This window comes from Panthera uncia, chromosome D1, assembly GCF_023721935.1.
Source record: "Panthera uncia isolate 11264 chromosome D1, Puncia_PCG_1.0, whole genome shotgun sequence".
NCBI classification, from domain to species: Eukaryota; Metazoa; Chordata; class Mammalia; order Carnivora; family Felidae; genus Panthera; species Panthera uncia.
In genome coordinates, this window is record NC_064808.1 from 43073273 (window position 1) to 43095866 (window position 22594).

At 43.9% G+C, this 22594-nt stretch overlaps 1 protein-coding gene across 5 annotated transcripts in view; it reads right to left on the bottom strand.

Annotated features, from left to right (window-relative positions):
* The window catches only part of SPON1 (spondin 1), a 258574-nt gene that overhangs the window by 163682 nt on the left and 72298 nt on the right, over positions 1 to 22594 (bottom strand). For all 5 annotated transcript variants that reach the window (XR_007461763.1, XR_007461762.1, XR_007461764.1 and 2 more), the window contains exon 3: positions 21881 to 22014. Coding sequence is in view for 2 of the 5 variants with exons in the window: in XM_049649556.1 (XP_049505513.1) it covers positions 21881 to 22014 (134 nt within the window). In the remaining 3 variants the exon portion in view is untranslated. The remainder of the gene's footprint in view (positions 1 to 21880; positions 22015 to 22594) is intronic.

The following is a 22594-nucleotide window of genomic DNA, read 5'->3' on the forward strand; positions in this document are numbered from 1 at the left end:
GGGCATGATTTGTCCTGTTTTCTACCCTTACTCATTGAAAATGCTTTCAGAGATAAGTGAAGGAAGGAAAGGAAAGGAAAGGAAAGGAAAGGAAAGGAAAGGAAAGGCAAGGCAAGGCAAGGCAAGGCAAGGCAAGGCAAGGCAAGGCGGAGAGAAGGAAGGAAGAAAGCCAGCCAAGAGCTCTATTTTTCTGAAAAATGATGTGGAAGAAAAATAATGGGACCTCATTTTAATGCACAGAAGAATGCAAGTGACAAATTCTTTTTTAAAAAATGCACGGTAAATTAAAAAAAAATTTTCACTAACTCTTGAGATGGGGGACTTAAGAGGGAGCCTCTTACCCATGTTAAACAAGGTACTGCAAATCTTTTTTTCCTCAAGTAGGCAAAGAATCAATTAAAACCCCCCAAATCAATAAAAATATCTGTCCTAAAGGTGGAACTGTAACCACATTTATACAGTGTGTATCTCAGAGAGATGAGGAAGTTTAGCTTGAGAGCATATGTCCCTGAGAAATGCTTAGAACCTCCACAAAGTAGGGACAGAAGTCACAGTGGAGACAAAGAGGAAGAGAGTCAGGGAGAGGAAGGCTTCAATTTCCTCATCTCTATCAGGGAACAGGAGTAAAACAAGATGGCCATCACCTCCAGAGGACGTCCCTAAAGCTGGACCCTCACAGTGTGGTAAACCCAAAGATCAAACTTGTTCCAGGGTCTGTGTCCTGATGGTCAGTGCTTTGTTTTGTGTTTGCAAGTGGATAAGTTTGTGCCATCAGGTTGTGATGTACATTTCCCTATTTTTCTGGATGGCTCCATGTCGATGATATTTCTGATATAAATATCAGAAGATACAGTTCAAGAAAATGAACTGGCAGAATTCTTATCCTAGAAGGATGTTTGGTAATGATCTTCCAGTAATGATGCTTTGCACTGTAGTTAACCCCACTGCATCCAAATGCGTTGACATGCATCATATTTCTTTGGATTGACATAGCTGGTCCTGAAGATCTATAATTCAGCTTCCTGCTGACTGGATTCTTATCCATTCAAGTTGCCCTGGAGATGACCAGCAGTCCCTCATGGCCAGAGGTCTAATGTCACTGGCCCAGTTTTGGAAGATATCGTACTGAATTGTTAGTAGACAAAGCTAATAAATCCTGGTTTTCCATGTGTCTGGTACCCTCCTTAAGAAGGCCACACTAGTTCTTCGGTTAATAAATTGTTATCATTTGTGTAACATGTTTTGGGAAATCAATTAACTGCAACTGATTGGGGATCCATACATGAACCAAAGACAACCAGAGATGGTTTGGACATGAGGGATGTTAGCAACTTCAGAGCTGTTTTCCTGCTAACTCTGCCTGGTAGGACTTTTGCATATTGAATGGTACAAACTGGCCTCCTCCTTGGATTATCTTTTGAGGAAAAAAAAATGTCAGACAAATTAAGAGAAGACGGGTCAATGACATAGGCCATGGACAATTGTTCAGAGCACTTTCCTGCTCCTTTCTGGAGCCCATGGCAGAATCCCATGGTGACCCAGTACAACCATAGCTGATGTGATGATGTGATCTGCCACACTGTCCCAGACACTCATGTATCTGTGTGAGAAGTTTCCAGCACTGAAGGTCAGCTGTGCAGGAGAAATACTGCACGGAAGGCTGCAGTGAGCAACATCTCCATTTGGATCCTGTTGCGCTCTTTTGGTTGTTGTTGTCAGGGCTCATCAGCATAAAAATGAAGTTGTTTTGACTTACTACTGTCTCCCTGCTATCAGAAAACTGTTATTAGGAAAATCGCATTAATTAGCAGCAGCTGAGGGGAGGACCAGCTATTTTGGAGCCGCAGCTGCAAGTCTCTTGCAATCTGACTGTTGCCTAAATTTTAACAATTAACGGAATAAATAGTCTCTGAATGTATTTCATCATGTTAATTTTGTTTTCCTCTATTTGTATTCCTGTTTAGGAGTGGCAGTTAATCTGCATTAAACACTCTGATACCATTAGCATCATTAAAGCATATCCTCAGCTATCCTATTCCTCTGTGATTTACTGCGAGTGAAGTTTAATGATAATTTTTTAAACTTTATGTAGGAAAATGAATAATTAATTAAAATTTACCCAAAAGTTTGGCCTATTAGCCAAAATATTTGACTAATCTAAAAATCTTATTTTATGGCCATGTTCGGTTACAAAACTGGATGGATGAATGAATGGATGGATAGAAGGAAGGAAAGACAAATGGAAAGAATGATAAATAGAACAGCAGACAGATGTATACATACATACATACATACACACATACATACAAACATACATAAGGACTGAGATTTAAACTTTCTCAATTCTAATCCCAACTAGTTCGTTACTTTACTTTATAGCATGAAATCAGCATGACAAAGACATGGTGTAATAGAAAGACCTTTCTAGCCACGTTTGATCCTGGATCTACCTCTTCGGTGTGTAGTAGATGATTTACAGCTTATGTCTGAATTTCCTATCCTATACCTTTGGGTCAATATCTACTCTGTGAGGGATCTTGTTGAGCATTAATGAAATAAACCAGTATGAAAAACACCTCGGCCAAATCTTCCTTTCTTCTGTCAACTTTAAACCTCATGTTGCTATTTAACTTATCATGTATTTATGCCTTTTCTACCCAACCGGAGAGTTAATTAACCCTTACAAAGCAGGGGCTTTCTCTTGCTCATCTTGGTACCTACCAGTGTGAGCCCGCAGGCCTTGACCTTGTCATCAGCTTGTGTAACAACTAACATCTAGTGAGTGCTTACTGTGTGCCAGACACTCTGTAGTAAGCATTTTATACACTTGAAGGGCTCTCAGTGTTAAATAACAAAAATTCAACTGAGTAAAATGTAGAGATCTGGCTTTACTAATTGATTCACGAGATGGGCCGTATCCCATCTTCCAAGCAGAGGGGAGCTCCAAAAAGCTACAGAAAGAAAAATATTTTCAAGGGAAGGATAAGGAAGTCATAAACAGAAAAAGAAAAAAAAAAAAAGAATTATTTCAGGTGAGGTCACCTTCATTTGGGGAGAAAAGGTTTTAGTAGATGAATTATTTTATCTTCCTTTGGGGGATAAAAAGCACCCATGGGACTGATTACCATATTGGTACTGACCAGAAAATTCCTGACTGACTGGCTAAAAGTTATATTCTTTGGGGGTTGAAACTGCAGTTAGGTTAGGTATTAACTCTTGGTTTATTGACTTGAAGCTTTAACCTAAGTGACACCATTTTGAGCCTGTGGTTTTCTGGTTAACATCAGCCTTGGCTACTCATTAAAATCATTTGGAGGAGGGGCACCTGGGTGACTCAGTCGGTTGAGTGTCCAACTTCTGACTTTGGCTCAGGTCATTATCTCAAGGTCAGGGGATTGAGCCCCACGTTGGGGCTCTGCACTGAGTGTGGAACCTCCTTGGGCTTCTCTCTCCCTCTCTTTCTGCCCCTTCCCTGTTTGCACACATGCGTGTGCGCTCCCTCCCTCTTAAAAAAAAAAAATTAAAATCATTTGGAAGAGCTTCCAAAAACTACTGACATCCTGATTCCACCCTAGAAGAAGGAGATCAGGATTTCCAGGGCTGGTGCCAGAACCCTGGTGATTTTAAAAAGCTGCTCAGGTGATTCTAATGTGCAGCCAAGGCTGAAAATCACTGGCATAATTCTCCCATCTATGAGGTACCTGCCATCATGATTTCTGCAGATGAAAGAGGCCTAGGCACAGAGGGACCAAGTATCTTGGCCAAGTTTATATAACTCTTTTTTTTTAAATTATTTTATTTTTTTAATTTGCATCCAAGTTAGTTAGCATATAGTGCAACAATGATTTCAGGAGTAGACTCCTCAGTGCCCCTTACCCATTTAGCCCATCCCCCCTCCCACAACCCCTCCACTAACCCTGTTTGTTTTCCATATTTAAGAGTCTCTTGTGTTTTGTCCCCCTCCCTGTTTTTATATTATATTTGCTTCCCTTCCCTTGTGTTCATCTGTTTTGTATCTTAAAGCCCTCATATGAGTGAAGTCATATGATATTTGTCTTTCTCTAAGTTCGCTTAGCATAATACCCTCCAGTTCCATCCACGTAGCTGCAAATGGCAAGCTTTCATTCTTTTGGATTGCCAAGTAATACTCCACCGTATATATATGCCACATCTGCTTTATCCATTCATCCATCGATGGACATTTGGGCTCTTTCCATACTTTGGCTATTGTTGATAGTGCTGCTATAAACATTGGGGTGCATGTGCCCCTTCAAAACAGCATACCTGTATCCCTTGGGTAAATACCTAGTAGTGCAATTTCTGGCTCATAGAGTAGTTCTATTTTTAATTTTTTGAGGAAACTCCATCCTGTTTTCTAGAATGGCTACACCAGTTTTCATTCCCACCAGCAGTGCAAAAGAGACTCTCTTTCTCCTCATCCTTGCCAACATCTGTTGTTGCCTGAGTTGTTAATGTTAGACAGAATGTTAGCCATTCTGACAGGTGTAAGGTGGTATCTCATTGTGGTTTTGATTTGCATTTCCCTGATGATGAGTGAAGTTGAGCATTTTTGCATGTGTCGGTTGGTCATCTGGATGTCTTCTTTGAAGAAGTGTCTATTCATGCCTTTTGCCCATTTCTTCACTGGATTATTTGTTTTCTGGTTGTTGAGTTTGATAAGCTCTTTACAGATTTTGGATACTAACCCTTTATCTGATATGTCATTTGCAAATATCTTCTCCCATTCCTTCAGTTGCCTTTTAGTTTTGCTGATTGTTTCCTTCACTGTGCAGAAACTTTTTATTTTGATGAGGTGCCAATATCTCATTTTTGCTTTTGTTTCCCTTGCCTCTGGAGACGTGTTGAGTAAGAAGTTGCTGTGGCCAGGATCAAAGAGATTTCTGCCTGCTTTCTTCTCGAGGATTTTGATGGCTTCCTGTCTTACATTTAGGTCTTACATCCATTTTGAGTTAATTTTTCTATATGGTATAAGACAGTGGTCCAGGTTCATTCTTCTGCATGTCGCTGTCCAGTTTTCCCAGCACCACTTGCTGAAGAGACTGTCTTTATTCCATTGGATATTCTTTCCTGCTTTGTCAAAGATTAGTTGGCCATACATTTGTGGGTCCATTTATGGGTTCTCTATTCTGTTCCATCGATTTGAATGTCTGTTTCTGTGCCATATATAACTCTTAATCAGTGAGCTGGGATTAGGAACCCAATGAGGCTGACTCCACAAACCACAGCTTTCTTCACTGGGCCCTCCCAACTCCCATGCAATAAGAAAACCCTGAACTAAAACTACTGGCAAAGAGAGTCTATATAGGTGTCCCCAGTGTGAAATGGTGATTTTGATCCTCATAAAAGAAAATGTGCAAAAGCACAGCAAATCCTTTCTGTTTTAAAAGTTGAGACCAGGTTCCTATCTGACTTGTACACTCAGGATCTGTGTGATCCAGTTCAAATCACAGTACCTCTCTGAGCCTTAATCTTGTTTAAAATTTGTTTTTTAATGTTTACTTATTTTTGAGAGACAGAGAGAGAGAGAAAGAGAGGCAGAGAGAGACAAAGCATGAGCAGGAGTGGGGCAGAGAGAGAGGGAGACAAAGAATCTGAAGCAGGCTTGAACCCATGAACTGTGAGATCATGACCTGAGCCGAAGTTGAATGCTTAACTGATTGAGGCAACCAGGTGCCCCCTGAGCCTTAATTTTATGATGTCAACTTTGCCAGAGTATGGAGAAGGTGCTCTGTAAACTGTAAACTACTTAAAAAATACAAAGGGACACTTCCTGTGCCTTAGCTTCTTATCTCCACTTTATAGGGAGGAAAACAGGCTCAGACCCAGTAGAGCCAGGACTCAAACCTTGACCTGACTGACCCCAGAGCCCACTTGCAAAGTTGGGCTAATGCAACGTTGGCAATCAGTCACGAGCCATCTTAAAAAATGTGATTAGCAATAGAATCTACCTGTAGTGATGGCCAGAGAGAGTGGAATTAGGCCATTTTTAGAAATGGCCATGACAGCAGATGCAGGGGGGAGCTTGCTCTTCCCTCCAGCACTCTCCCTGCCCCCAGGCGGTAACTCTGTCACTTCCTTTTGCCACTGGCTTTCTTCCAGGGGCTAAAGGGAAAATTGGAAATGCAGGGCTTGTTCCAAAGACAGCCTGGCATTTCAGGTTCTCAGATAAATATTCGGGTGCCAGTCCCTGGGGCTTCTTCTCTCTTCTTCCCTCCCCATGCCTAGTACAAGTCTGGCACATAGTAAATGCTCACTAAATGTCTGTCGAGATGAGTAATGGAGTCCTGCTGAGTAGTGAGAGACAGAGGGTGGTGAAAGACACACTGACCTCCCTTCCCGCCAAGGCCAATGCCACCTACAGCAAGACATACAAAGGAGGCCTTTTACATCTTTGCCTTATTTACAGTTTCCATCCTGAACTGGCCACCATGATCCAACTTGGTGACCTGCTTCTCCCTTATGACTGCCTTTCCCACTGAGGACCCTTTGGACCTGACCCTCAGCCTTTCTTCTTTGATGTGACCCTTTGTTTCTTTCCTCCACTATGAGCTGTCCTGGCTTTGCAGGCACCCAGGGTTCAGCCGTCATCCAGGCCAGCCCAGGCTCCAGGCTCACCTGCGCCCATGGTAGGTCTCACATGATGCTGACAGTGCAGGCAGGGGAGGCAGTGAGCAGGGGGACAGGGGAGTGACTTGAGTGGGTGAGATGTACCACCTTCCCAAGCATCTCCCCCATTCACCCCTATAGTTAGAGACCTAGATATAAAAGACAATCCTCATCTAGAAAATTAAACAGATAAGGGGTGTCTGGGTGGCTCAGTCAGTTAAATGTCTGACTCTTGATTTCAGCTCAGGTTATGATCCCACAGTTTCTGGGATCAAGCCCAGTGCCAGGCTCTGCACTGACAAAAGGAAGCCTGTTTGGGATTCTCTGTCTCCCTCTCTCTGCCCTTCCCCTGCTTGTTTTCTCTCTCTCTCTCTCAAAAAATAAACATTAAAAAAAAAAAAAAGAAACAAAGCTGGTGGACATAGGGGGAAAAAAAAGAGAGGTAAACCAGGAAACAGACTCTTAACTATGGAGGACATACTGATGGTTGCTAGAGGGGAGGTGGGCAGGGGTGTGGGGGGAAATGGGTTAAATGGGTGACGCAGATTAAGGAGGGCACTTGTGATGAGAAGCGGGTGTTGTATGTAAGTGACGCATCACTAAATTCTACACCTGAAACTAATATTACACTGTATGTGAACTGGAATTTAACTAAAAATTAAAAAAAAAAAAAAGACAAGCCTCTTTATAAAAGACAAGTTATCCTCATGAGCAATCAGCCTCATTAACGAATGATCTACACATTCATCGTGGCAGAGCAAAAGCTTGGGCTGTGGAGTTGGGCTGTCTGGGGTTCAAATCCTAGCTCTTCTGCTGGTGACATTGGGCTGGTTGTGCCTCCGTTTCCCCCCTGTAAAATGGGAGAATACTATCTTCATCATAAGAAGATATGTTAGCACATATTTTATCTATCATTATTTCTGTTATTAGAAAATTAGAGCAATACCCAGCTGAATGTTCAAAGAAGGGATGTTTTGGTGAAGGAAATGATCAAAAATAGAAGAAAAGTAAAGGAAAAAAAAGTCACATTTATTGAGTGCCACCTCTGCTCCAACCGTACTCTTTCTTGCTCCACCATCAGGAGCCACAATGCAGGTCCTCAAACGTTCCGTGCTTTCTCTAGGCTGGGGACAATCCCACGCTCTGTTTCATCCCCTTCTCTCCCCTACTGCCTTGTCGTCTGTCAGCTCACAAGCTGTGTTCTCTGGACCTTCTGCATCACCCCAGACTAGACTGGGTGCCCACTCACCCCAGCTCTGTGCTCTTCCCAGCGTGACCCCTTCTACACCATGTAGTTGCTACCCACAGACTGGCCTGTTCCTGCCACCGCGAGTTTCCAGGAGGCCACGCCCTGCTCATCTCTGCATCCTCTGTGTCGGGCACGGTGCCCGGTACAGACTGATGGTGCCACTGGAAGAAATCTAGGATCGGACACATTTATCAGCCCAACGATCAGGCCTGGCAAGTCCTTGCCTATCTTCTGGACTGAGCCCAGCGTGCACTCATCTACATCTCAGCCTAACCTTCTGAGAGGAGGAAACCAGGGAGGAAAGGGAAAAATACAAAAGGGAAAATGCAAATGCACCTTTCCTTTTTTCCCTTCTACCCCACCACCCCTGCCTTTGTGCTGGGTCTGTTAAATTCAAAACCATTTCAACCTTAAAGAAAGTTTACAAGAACAGCACAAAGAACTTGTTTTCCTCTGAAGCACCTGTGAGCAGGTGGTTGAATGATATCCAATCACCTTGAGTACTTTATTGTGTATTTCTTGCAAACAAAGCTCTTCTCCTGTGTAACCACACACAGTCACCAGATACAGGAAATTAACATTAATACATTCAATCCTCAAACCCCGTTCAAGTTTTGACTTAAGTTATCCCTGTATTGCCAAAACATCTCATTTAGAATCACAGCATTGCACTTAGATTTTTATGTCTAGAACAGTTCCTCAGTCTTTCCTTGACTTTTATGACTTTGAAACTTTTGACGATTACATGTCAGGTAATTCTGTAAAATGATTGAACTTGTCTGATGTTTCCTCAGGATTAGATTCAGGTTATGCGTCTTTAGCAGGAATATCATAGAAGCGATGCTGTGTTCTTCTCGTTGCATCCCATCAGGCGGCTCATGATTTTAAATTCAGATTTGTCCCATCACTGGTGTCTGCCAGACTTCTCCACTCTGAAGCCCCTGTTTTCTCTTGGCAGTTATTAAGTATTTTGAGGGCAGAGGCTTTGAGATTATATAAACATCCTGTTCCTTATCAAACTTTGCAAATTTATTTATTTGTTCATTCATTCATTTAAGCAGCATATGTACTTGTTTATATCAGACAGCCTCTAGTTTTCCATTTTATTTAATGCATTGCAATCTAAGGTTACTCTTACAACTCTAGGGGAAGAGTTGAATGATTACAGCCCGTGTATATTTGCACTTGGTCTTCCTCTCGTCCTGATGTTAGATTTTAGTTTTTATTTTCCCTGGTCTTGACGTTTTAAATCTAACGTGACTGTTTTATGTTTTCCTTAACACCGCTTCATATTCTGTATGGGAATTGGCAAAGGGCAAACGAACCAAAGGAAAGGAGAGACCCAGTGAGACTGAAACTCAACAGTGCTTAAAGCTTTAAACCATGTTTCAAAAACTGTACAGGTTTTGTCCTAAGTGCCCCACACTGGAATTCGCTTCTAGGGAGGAACCACTTCTTTTGTCTTAGAAACATGTATGTGAGTTCCTCATTTTATTGCAAATGTAGAACAATAATAATAACAACAAAATTAATCGTGTAGCCGTTTATGCAGCTTATTCTATACCAGACGCTGTTCTAAACACTTTAACCCTTACAGCAATCCTATGAGGCAGGTACTAGGATTATCCCTACTTGACAGCAGAGGTATCTGAGGCGCTGGGAGTTTAAAACGATTTGCCTAGGGGCGCCTGGGTGGCTCAGTCGGTTAAGCTTCTGACTTCGGCTCAGGTCATGATCTCACGGGTCTGTGAGCTCGAGCCCCGCATCGGGCTCTGTGCTGACCACTCAGAGCCTGGAGCCTGTTTCAGATTCTGTGTCTCCCTCTCTCTCTGACCCTCCCCCGTTCATGCTCTGTCTCTCTCTGTCTCAAAAATAAATAAACGTTAAAAAAAAAATTAAAAATAAAAAAATAAAAAAAATAAAACGATTTGCCCAATGTCATTAGTAAGTGGTGGAACCAGAATTCGATCTCAAGTCTCCTGAGCTGTGACTCCACCTTTTTTTTTTTAAGTTTATTTATTTATTTTTGAGAAAGAGAAAGCATGAATGGGGGAGGGGCAGAGAGAGAATCCCAAGCAGTCTCCGTGCTGTCAGCGCAGAGCCCAATGCGGAACCATGAGATCACGACCTGAGCGGAAACAAAGAGTCAGACACTTAACCTACTGAGCCACCCAGGTGCCCCTGTGACTCCACCTTTGTATCTATAATGCTGAACAAACCAGTCCAGAGAGGAGTTGGGTCTAGAATTTGGGGCAAATGGGATTTGTAAAAAGACATCCTTTGTGGGGGAAGTCTTCCCTGGCCACCAAGGATAGGCAGAGAGCTTGATGTTCACCAACCATGAGAAGCAAGGAACCCCCTGCTATCCCGGCCAAGGATGAACTTGGACTTCTGGACCCAAAGAGCAGCCAAAATTTAGAAGCAAGTTATATAATTTCTCTATGTTATAGTTCCTTTCTGGCACTCTCTAAGCTTTCAACAACATCTTATTAACCATTTTTGCTGGGCCTTAGCTGTGATGTGGAGTATTAAGCCATGGGGCTCCAAGTGTGGAGCAAAGTTGGGGAGAATTGCCTGAGGAATGGACCCACAGTCTAGCTCTAGGTAGATGGGTGGGGTGGCAAGCAACAGCCAGGAGTTTGTGATACATGTAGCAATTCCCTAAATATTCTCCATAATTCTTGGGTGGTTGGTTGACACGGCAGAAGCTTGGTAAATCGGTAGTTAAGGAAGAATTAGTTCCCGATTAACAATCTGCAAACAAAACTTCCCATTTAAAAAGATGTGGGGCTCCCCTTGGAGAAGGCAGACTGGCCCTTAGAACCCTCATCTTGGTTCTGTTTAGAGCGTCCTGTTATTTCCAGCACTAGTTGGATGAGGCTGTGGATGATTCTTCTTTCAAACCATGACTTCAGAGCTGGGATCCAGGACGTCTGCCAAATTTTTCCTTGTGGTGGATTCTTCTTTGGCATAGCACATGTCACGGTGATTGACTGAGGAAGAAGGCAAGGTGTCTTCCCTCTCAATGTCAAAAGATACGCAGTGTGTGATTGTGCAGTGTCCCTGCTACAGAGGCATCGTCAAAGAGGGGCTGAGGGCGGTGACTGAGCCCGTGATAGGTACAAAGTAAGTCAAAGCCAAATTGAGACCACTGAAAGCCAAACACAAAAAAGCGGCGGCAGAGAAATCAGATCCGGGAAATAGGTTTACCTAGCAACACAGCTGGTGTGAAGGAAGATTCCTCCAAGCAACGTGGACGAGAACAGCGGGGCCTATTCAAGTACATTCTGACTCATCAGATTTCTACGTGGAGCCACAGATGTGTTTAATTTTATACACTGAGACCGATTTGCACACTGTGAGCGTGCACGAACCCAGCTGCCTGAGCCACATAGGCACGGTAGATATGAAAAGAGTGAGTGGGAGACCCTAGCTGCCATTCTGAGGGCTCTGTTTGCTCTTGCCGGTTTCCTGATTCCACGGCCTCAAGACAAGACTCAGCCCCGCGGCTTTCATCTGGGGTTGTGGCCCCGTCACCCATCCTTCACCACTCCCCACTTTTTTCCTGAATTCTGGAAGGCTTTTTTGGGTAGCTGGGACTTTTTTCAGAGTCTGGGTGTAATTATCACAAAACAGCCTCTGACTTTGGGGGGGTGGGGTGGGGAAAAGGACCTTGGACCACGTAGGAGAGGAGAGCTAACCAGTCCTGCACCCAAAACTGTAATTAGAGCAATTCTGATGTCATCGTTAATCATGCCGATTTATGTTTTGAAAGGAAACCAAATGATGAATATAATGATTATTTCTGTTTCTGCTTCCCCCTCTTTTTCCCCTAAAAAATTGGCAATAGCACTAAAGTCAAATTAAACATCTGTTTGAAAAATAAGCCGGAGCACTGATGACAGCTGCCCTGGACTTACAAATGTACCACAGCTGTCAAACTCTAAATTAACAAGATTTTCATTTATGAATAGCATAGAACTCGGATATAAAGGAGCTTTTTCTCCTATTTTCCTGGCTTCCAGGGGCTGTTAAATGTGAAATCTTCGGGAAATGCCCAAGGAAAAATGGAGCTAAAATCAGCTTGTAATAATCAATCGTGGAAGGAGCAGGGGACGTTCTTTCTTCTTATATCATCTCATTTCTTCATCGGCTTTAGGTTGAGTGTTGTCTGTGGCAAGCAGGCTTGCAGGGAGGCTAAGGATTCAGAGACAATGCTCCACCTGGCAGTTGAAAGTGAATGGTGATGGCGCTGTGGGCCTCTGGGGGAGGACTGTCTTCTTCTCTGGCACCAAGGACACTGGCTTGTCCTTCAGCATTGTCTGCGTCATCAGAGGGCTCCAGCCCCTGCTTCTTCTGGTTCCAGTAACGAACACCCAGGTACACGTGACTTGCTTACACCGCAGTCCCATACTGGGTGCAAAAGATCTAAGCAAGCCATGTTGGCGACAGGGTGAAATATGTTCACCTTTTTCACCCTTTCTTCATGATCCCGAAAGACAAAGGAGGCATGCAACCATTTCTTTGTCCCTCTCTACCCTTGTCCCAGAGTCCTCACCATCCTTCCCAAGGATGGGGTGAGGCTCAGCAGTGGAGCAAGACATCTAGAGACTAAATACATGTGGGTGTGATACCATAGTGTACTTTTTCACCGTTGCCCAAATGTTTCGATTTTTATCCTTTGATTATTTCATGTCAAAAATGTCCACAGGGATAAACAAATTGGGGTAGACACATTTAATGGGACATTACACAGATATTTAAAGGAACGAACTGCCAATACATGCTGCAATATGGATGAACCTCAAAAACACTTCGCTCAGTGGAAAAAGCCAGACGCAAAAGGCCACATACTGTACGAAATATCAATCGGCAAAGGCAGATTGGTGGTAGCCAGGGGCTGTGGGCAGGAGAATCGGGAGAAGCTGCTTAATGGGTGAGGGGTTTACTCTGGAGCAGTACAAATGTTGTGGAACCAGACAGGAGTGGAGGTTGCAAACATTGTGTACTAAATACCACTGAACTGGTGGCTTTAAGATGTTTAATTTTAGGGGCGCCTGGGTGGATCCGTCGGTTCAGCATCTGACCCTTGATTTCAGCTCAGGTCATGATCTCAATGGTTCGTGGGTTCCAGCCCCATGTCAGGCTCTGTACTGTCCCTGTCTGTGCAGAGCCTCCTTGGGATTCTATCTCCATCTCTCTCTGCCCCTCCTCCACTCTTGCGGGTGCTCTCTCATTCTCTGTCTCTCTCTGTCTCTCAGAATAAAAATAAATTAAAAAAACAAAGACAAAACTTTAATTTAAAAAAATGGTTATTTTTAGGGGTGCCTGGGTGGCTCAGTCAGTTGATTGTCAGACTCATGATTTTGGCTCAGGTCATGACCCCAGGGTCACGGGATGGAGCCCTAGGTCCGGCTCTGCACTCACAGCAAGGAGCCTGCTTGGGATTTTCTCTCTCCCTCCCTCTCTCTGTCCCTCCCCTGCTTACACACACACACACACACTCTCTCAAAATAAATAAATAAGCGTTAAAAAAATAAAATGGTTGGGGCGCCGGGGTGGCTCAGTCAGTTAAGCGTCCGACTTCAGCTCAGGTTGTGATCTCACGGTTTGTGAGTTTGAGCCCCGCATCAGGCTCTGTGCTGACAGCTCAGAGCCTGGAACCCACTTCCAATTCTGTCTCTCTCTCTCTCTCTCTCTCTCTCTCTCCCCCCCCACACACACTCATGCTCTGTCTCTCTCTCCTTCAAAATAAATAAACGTTAAAAAAAATTTAAAAAAATAAAATGGTTAATTTCATGTTATGTGAATTTAATCTTAATTTTTAAAAATGTCCACAGGGTCAAAACATCGTGCATTGACCCCACCACGACCAGGGTAGGGAACGTACCAGAAGCTGCTGCTCTATCAGTGGGGAAGGACTGGAAGTGGTCTTGCTGTGGGGCCCTGGGCCCTGGTGCATGACAGAGGCAGACGGGACTCTCACCCCCCGGGGCCCCTCATAGTGTAGGCACATTCTGTGGAACAGTGCTTGCACCCGAGCTCAGCAGCCCACACTTCCTATTTACTGCATGCCAGTTCCTCCCCCGGGGGCTGGATCCTGCACCTGGGACTCCAGCTGCTGAATGAAACCCTGCTGGCATTGCACTGCTCCCCTGGAACCACGCCACTGCTGGCCTCGCAGGAACTCCTGGCATCTGGATTCTACCAGTTGGATGGTAGGTCTCAGGGCATCTAAATCTTCCTAGGCCAAGCACATGTTGCCCTTTTAGCCATGGCCTTGGTCTTTCCAAGTGCTCTCCCAGAACTAGCCACTTCAACAGGCTCAGGGCTTCCCAGCTCCTTTCTGTCCACTCCTTGCTTCCTCCCCCGGTTGGCATGGCTGAGGTCCTGGCCAGCCTCATGGGAGAGCCACCCTGACTCACAACAAAGGAGCCTGTGGTTCTTCTCAATATCTAATGCCAGAAAAACTGTGGGGGAAGCTGCACCCCAGATCCTTCTAATGCTGCCAGCTTCCTCTAAATCATACATAGTCATCTCATGTGGGTTTCCTCTGTTATTTCCTTCCAAGATAAAAAGGTTTGGTGAGCTCTGTGAAGTTCCAAAGTATTAAGAGCGTTCGCTAATTCCTCCTTAAGACCCAGCCTCTCTTCCCACGAATAAGCCTTCCTCTTGCCAGATCTCAGGGTTTGTTTCCATTTTCTAAATGGCAATTAGTTTCCTCCCTTGGGAACAACATCTTTCCCCTGCCTCAAACCACCCCTCCCCCCAACAGACAATCCTCTACCCCCTGGTTTACAGGAGGGGCTCTGCACTCACAGACCTCATAGACCAACTGAGGCAAAAGGCGGAGGAGAGATGGAGAGTGATCAAACTCAGTCAGGGTAGTTCAGTGGTGTTTAGTTAACAACAAAGGTTTTGGCGTCACACGGAAGTGGGTTTAAGTCCCCCCTTCATCACCCAACTGCTTTATTACTCTGGATGTAAACTCTCTAAACCTTGGCTCTCTCATCAACAAAATGGGAAAGCCCTACAGAGAAAAGAGAGATAGGCTTTTAGGAGAATTAAGTGAGATAAGGCACGCTGCACACCCAGTGCTTGGTGAGGGATATAAGCTACTCACATTGTCAGGCACACTAATCGATGCATCGGGCACCTGTGTATGCCTGCCTCTTCACATCGCTCCTGTCCCAACTCTGACCCCAATGACTGTCATGGCGGTGACCAGCTCTGCCCTACTGTAATTGCAGGATACACACTTCGTCTGCGTGGTACATCTCTTGATTCCTCTCCCAGAGCTTCTCTAGTGCTGCAGTATGTGTTCAGAATCTGATTAATTCTAACATGTGTGCAACCCAGAAGTGTGTGAGGGAGTTAATGCTTGTGGGGCCAACCTTGACCAATGGAAGATGGAAGCCAATGGATAATGGCTTTCCCCACTATCCTTGGGCACACTGTTCTGAGACATGCGTCACAAGGCTTCACAAAGGTCCCGGTGGGATCAAGTACCAGTTGCCTACACTGATGGCCAAGTTAATTACACTTGACTGAATCATGTCTTCCCTACCGTCCCTCTCCACTGCCCCTGGGGATCACTTCCCAAATAAACTACCTGCAAAAAAAGCCTTTGTCTCAGCTGGACTTTTAGGAGGACCTGGGACAGGAATCAACTGTTACTAAGTTGTTAGCACTGGGGGTATGCATTAGAGCAGGGGTCAGTACACTTCTTCTATAAAGCGCCAGAGAAAAAATATTTGGCTGTCGCACCTTCTCAATTCTGTTGCAGTAGCATGAAAGCAGCCCTCAACAATACGTAAATGGATGAACATGGCTGTGTTCCAATAAATCTTTATTCACAAAAACAGGCAGGGGGCTGGATTTGACCTACAGGCTGTGATTTGCCAACTCCTGCACTAGGGCCACAGAAAGGAGTAAAATAGATCCCTCCATGAGGCTCAGTCTCCTGCGGAGAGGAGAAGCACATAGAAATGAGTCTGTAAAGGTAACTGAAACAAGTCACGAAGGGCCTTGGACACCATGCTAAGGTATTTTGACTTTATTCTCTGGCAATGGGTAACACTGAATAAGTTCTCAGATCTGGAAATAGGTTATTTCACTGGCAAGCAATGTGTTGCTTCTCTTTAACATTTATGTGCAACCCAGTCCTGCCACAGGGCTACCTCCTCTGTGCACTTGGAGTGATACTTTCGTTACTAAACTTCCCACCGTAGACTGTGTCGACAGGGCAAAGCTCCCTTATCGACACCCCCAAGGCCAGGTGTATTTCAGAATTCGGAATATTTTTGGATTTCAGAAAGACAATGCAATTCAAATTCTATGTATTTTGTAACATTCCTATCAGGGTCTGGATATCCAACTCAGTGATATTTACACTAAAAGACTATAAACAACTTCAAGTCAGTTCAGGACAGGTTCGGGCCCTAAAGGGAGTTAAAAAAAAACTTTTTGGGAGTTTAGAGATTTTTGGCTTTCAAAACTGCAGATTAAAGATTGTGAACCTGATTTGTTTTGTGTTTCACTCCTAGGACTGCGACCTGCTCAAAGACGGCCTCTGAGTCCTTCGAGCCTACACACAGGAGGTGCTCAATAAATGTCACCAAGAGAATGGGCAGACGGGAATGGCTGGAGCACGGGGTTCATGGAAGTGCAGGAAGAGGCTGGTCAGGGACTCTGGTAAAGGACATGGGGAGACTTAAATGCTCTGATTAAAATTCTGGACTTTATCTTGTAGGTGATAGAGAGCCCCGTTCAGCTTTGGTAGGTACGTGATATGACTCAGCTGTATACGAGGACAGCAAGACTTATCCCAGAGGAAAGAGCGGAGGGAGGGCAAGGAACCATAGTGAGCAATTAGGTGGTTCCTGTAATACTGTGGTGAGAAGAGTCTGTGAATAAGGCAATGAATATGAAGCACACGGTAGGCAGAAGAGGCAGATTTGGCAACTAATGGTTTTGGAGATGAACTTGATCCAGTAGCACCAATCTTAGAGGGTAGAGTTCTGATCACAGACTCTGGAGCCCAGATCTTCTGTTTAAATCCCAGCTCTGTCACGTACCCTGTGACGGTGGGCAAGTTATTTACTCTCTCTTGTGCGTCGGCTTCCTCTGGTAGTATCTGGTCCATAGGGTGGCTATGAGGACTACATACGTATTTGTAACGCACCTAGAACAGGGCTTGGCTCTTGCCTATTGAGTACTAACTACCTGCATTGTTTCAAAAGGCTGAATTCCCCAAATGGCTCATCAAGTAACCATCTCCCCAGGAGCAAGAGGACCCACATCTCGGACCCTCCCCAAAAGTTATGAATGGGTGTCAGAAATCCAATTATAAATGCATGTAATAAAGGTTACAAACATACGAAAAGAGAGGATCACTTCAGGGGACAAAATTTTCGTCAGATTTAAGGGGACAAGATTTCCCTCTGGTGGGGTCTGTACACATCTGTTCTGTTCACAGGGGGCCTTTTCTTTCAATCAGTTGCTCCTTCGCTATAATGTTTACAGCATCCCAGCAGCATGATGGCCTGCCAGGGCAACTTTAAGTGCTGGGTCATTCGTTTCTAGGGAGAAGGCTATAAGGAGGTCTGCCTGGAAAGCCTGTAATTTAGAAATGCTCAAATCTTTGCATCCAAATGGAAAATGGAAATGGTGTCAGGTTTGTGCCAAAAGGAAAGTCATAATTGCTGTGTGCTTCCCTTCCTGCCCTCCTGGGCAAAGGAACACTAGTAACCAAGCAGACTTCCGAGCTGTCATCTACAGACATTTAGCAAACTCTGCAGCTTATTCTACCAGGAATATTAACCAAACACTGCAACACAAATGTTCCTTTTGCAAGCAAGCGTTCTGCGACCAAGTCAGAATCTCCCCTTTCATCTGCCCTGAGCTTTGCTGCCAGACTTAAATGTCCTTACTAACTCTTTAATGAACTTTCCCCCCAGCCTGTCAGTCCACCATTTAATACCCACTAATGGCTCCCTTGTTCCTCTTGAATCAAATTCAATCTCTTTATCTTGACACTGGAAGACCTCCGTGATTCAGCAATGGATATTGGCCCCCGAAGACCTTCTAATCTCACTGGGTCTGTCTCTCGGGCTGCCGTGTTTATGCTCACCTCCAGATTCTCACCTCAATTTCACCAGGGCCACCCCTTGGGCCGGAATAGCCTTGTGCATTTATCCAAAGCCTACTCTAGCCTTTAAGATAGAAACTAACCCTTCCTGGAAACTCTGGTGCTCCCCTTATTCCATTCCTCACTCATCTTCTTTCTAACCACATTTTACTGTCCACAGTTCATGTTTGTCTGGGGCTTGCTAACCTTTGCATATGTATTTTTTTATACCACAACTAGAGTGAAAATATCTTGGAAGTCAGGATCATTGTTGATAACCTGAGTCCTTCTCAATCCTAGTATACTCTGGTTGGCCAGTTTCCCAAATGCTGCCTCCTACATGAAAGAGAAGGAAACTTTCTCAGCGAGATAGAGTCCTCAACTTGATTAAAGCATCAATTTGGAGCCTGTACTTCGTGTCATACTTAAAAGTAAAATATAATAGTATCCCCATTAAAGGCAGGAATAAGCATGAACAGCACTATTTAGTAGTCTAATAGAGGTGATAGATAATAAACCAAAACATGAAAAGGAAATACAAGGTATACTCATTCATTATTTCCCAAAAGAATGAAAGAACAAGCCATAAGAACTATCGAGAGAGTTCAACAGTGTCCAAATCCAAACTCAGGGTACAAGAATCAATGGCTCTCCTAAACACAGGCAATTAATGATTAGGAAGTGTCACAGGAAAAAAGAGCCCACTCACAAAAGCAACAAGACTACCTATGAGGAGAAAGCCACACAAAAAAATGGAATCTCAATGAAGAAAAATCAGTGTACTTTACTGAAGGATATAAAAGATCTGAATAAATAGGGGATATTCCATATTTCTGACTGGGAAAACATATTGTAGGGATGCTGACATTTCCCACACTAAACTATTTATTCAATGCAACACCATTCAAAATCCCAATATAAGTTTTATTGAACTAAAACAAACTTATTCTACGATTCGTCTGGAATTATGAATCTGCTTGAATGGCCATGAACGTTTTGAACTAGAAGATTAATGAGCAATGACTTGCTATCAAAACATAAAATTATGCTATAAAATGGTGTGGGTTTTGTGCAGAAATAGATAAGATCAGCAGAACAGAACGGACCTGTGTAAAGATTTATATTTGATGAAGCAGTATTTCACACAATTAGGGGAAAGGACAAACTATTCAATAAACGGAGGTGGGACAACTAATTAGTCATTTTGGGAAACATAGGTAGATTTTGATTTCCCATCTGTGCGGGATATCTTTGATTTGCTGCTCCAGATACCCTCTCAAACAAACAAACAAACAAACAAACAAACAAAAACCAAGAGAAAGGAAGAACATGGGGCTTTGGAATGCAATGGACATGTGACTCAAGAAACTTCCCTCATTTGCTGGGACTTCCTCTGTCAAATGAGGGTAGTTTGTTCTGAAGATTATATCTGATAAAACGTGCTAGCTGTGCTGCCGAGTTACTGGTACATAGAAAGGACTCGCTGACCTTTTCTCTCTCTTCCATTTGGCCCATGAGAACTTCAAGGGCCAAGAGTATACCTCAGTTGTCTATCTATCGTGCACGCGTGGGCGAATAGAAGCTCAGTTACATTTGCTGAAAGAACGAGCGACTGAACAAGCCACACTTGTTCACTGTTAATGGATAAACATATGTTCACATATGTTCATTGTTAACGGGTAAACAAGAGATGCCTTTCTGGCTTCTGCCAGGAAGATGAAACACTTCTGGTTTGTGAGAACAAGAAGTCAAAGAAAACCAGAGATCGGAGCCAGGAGGACAAGAAGGATAAGGATTTTCAGAGCAGGAAGACTCATCACATAAATCTCATGTTTTCCAATGTTCTTCAGAGCCCCAGGCTCTGCAGAGTAACTGGGCAGCCATGGGCCAGAGTGTGGGAACCAAAAAGCCATGCTGGGAACCGAGTCTCCAGAGTGAGACACTGAAAGTGCTCATGGACAAAAGTCAGGTCACATGTGACCACACAATAGAACTCTAACCCCAACCTCTGTAGCAACCGGCCTGGGAAGCCAAACCACAACCCCTGTCATGACATTTGGTACTTGTCAATGACCACCAGCTCCTCTAATTTTTGCCCCCACAGCCTCCTCTATTTCCAACTCAGGACCAACCAGAGAAAGCCAAACATGCTTTCCAAACCAATCACATAAGATGTTCTGCTTTTAGTTAGCCTGCTTCCAACTTTCCCATGTTAATACCCTACCCTCCATTCAGAACACACCAGCAGTCTGCCCTTTTTTCCCCCTATAAAGCTTTCCTCTGCCAGTCTCTGAATCCTTGCCAAAGGCTAGTGATGGTGGCTGACTCCCTTACTATATAGAGAGTACTGGATAAGTAGCCCCAATTTGTTCTCATTTCAGTGGCCTTTATTTCCACAGGCCTTCTCCCATATTCCAACTAGATATTAGATACATGTTCTATACTGGGGTTTGTATATAAGGATTTATTTTGAAAAGTTCTACTGCTAATTGTGTTTTTTTAAAAATTCACTGATACAGATTAATGCCAAGAGACAAACGTCTCAAGGAATCTGAGTAAGAATGTTCAGCTTGCATTAAAGTAAGACACAAGTGATATATAGACAGATGGCAGCAAAGGGAAGCCAGACAAAGACAGGGCAGGGCCTGGGCAATGGACAGAGGCTTCCAGAGACCTCTGTAGGCTTTCTTCCGTAAACCAGGCACAGCTGAGTCCAGGAGACATAGGGGCTGGACTGTCTAGTTGGAACACCTCCTTACCAGCCACTCCTCAGAGGTGGGCTGGAATTAACCACAGTTGTAAGACTGTAGAAATGTCCACCTGCCAGAAGTGTAGACAAATGAACCAAATACATAAATAAGGCCCTAGGAGGACTCAAATAAGAGGAAGACGACTGGGGAGGTCCTAGCCCCTTACCTCCATGGGAAAATGGCTTCTTAGATGCTGGGATTAGAGCCCTGTCTACCTATGACAATTTGCCTGCCTGAAATCCTAAAATTCTCAAGATCATTCTATAAAGTTTTAAAATCTATTTAAAATAGGTTACGGCTGCATTTGCCCAACTTGTGAATGTTAATATATGTCTCAGAAAAAAAGGAGTCAAATAAGTTTGGGAAACGCTGGTGAAACCAAAGTTAAACAGATATCGTTTTAGTAGGACTTTGCAAAACCTTAAATATGCTAATATATGTAATGAATCTATATAAAGCATTTTCCAAACTTATTTAACTGTAGAAATTGGTTTCCTGCCCACCTATTTACATCTCCCTGAACATCATTCTATGGCATACCATTCTGGAGACACAGTTTTGAGATAATGTTACCTTTCAAAGGAAAACCACCAGCTGGTTAAGTTAATGCCTCTTAAAATACATCGTAACTCACCAAAGGGAGGATCAGGAGACCAGAGAGGAAGTGGCCCAAGAGGACAATTTTGAGGGAAGGAGGAAGAAGACAAAGTTATAAAGCAGGGCCAGAGGCCAAGGAGGTTACAGTTGGGTCTCAGGTCAGCCTACCACAATTTAAGGACAGTAGGTGTTAAGTTCCAGATGGAGGAAGTCAAAGATTATGCTCATCTGGTTTGTAATTTTCCTTAACCAACCCTAGTATCGATATCTCGAGAAGATGGAGAGCGGCCATGAGAATCATTGAACTAGATAAAAATAGAGATTCAGTTGAATGGTTGTGTTTATAGCATTTCATCAGTGATGGCCCTTGGCCCCATTTCAGAGTTAAGATAACTAAGGGCAGAGAGATGATGCAACTCATCTGATGCCTCAGCAAAGCCACTGTTCTTTCTGCAGTCACACCTTGAAGTCTTCCATAGACCATAGGGAAGGAGAGTGAAGTGTGACAAGCATCCCTCGTTTACTTACTTTAGAATCACGCAGCCTGTTCCTGCTGGTGGCGCAATCCAGAACACCTGGATCCTTGTCCTCCTCCGTGGGGTGCTTTCGGTGACCGCGACGGGGCAATTACTCATAAACTGTGTTTCTTCTTCATCTATGATCTGTGGAAAACCAGTGGAAAATAAACACATTATAATGCAATGTCACTTCGGGAAGGCTCTTAAGTTTTGGAGTTGACACTTCCTTAATTTTATTTTTAAACCTGTCATTTTGTGTTAGCAGCTCTATATCCCCAGACACCAGAATAGTGCCTGGCATAGAGTCCCAGTCAATGCTTGTTGAATTAACATGAGGGCAGGGATTTGGCACATGTTCCCTGCTCTCTGGGACCAGGATCTTGTGTCAGCACTTTGAGAAACAGACCACTAGGTGATGATCTTGCTTAGTTCGCTAAGATAAGCTGGGTCCCACTTCAAGGAAGCAGGAGGAAGAGGGGGAGGGGGGGTGGTGGGGAGGAGGAAGAAGAGGAAGGAATAATCCAAAGCCAACACCCTCTGAATAGCTAACATTTGCAATTCAGCTATGGTTTTATAAGGTGAAATCAAAATGCTAGAAGAAAACACCCCTTTGGAGGAAGTACACCGAAGTACTTAAACTCTCTCTAAGCTTCATGGCACTATTTACTTTGCGGTCTCTACTTTCCTAGTTTGTGCATTGTATCGGTGTTCTCCCAAGTTAACC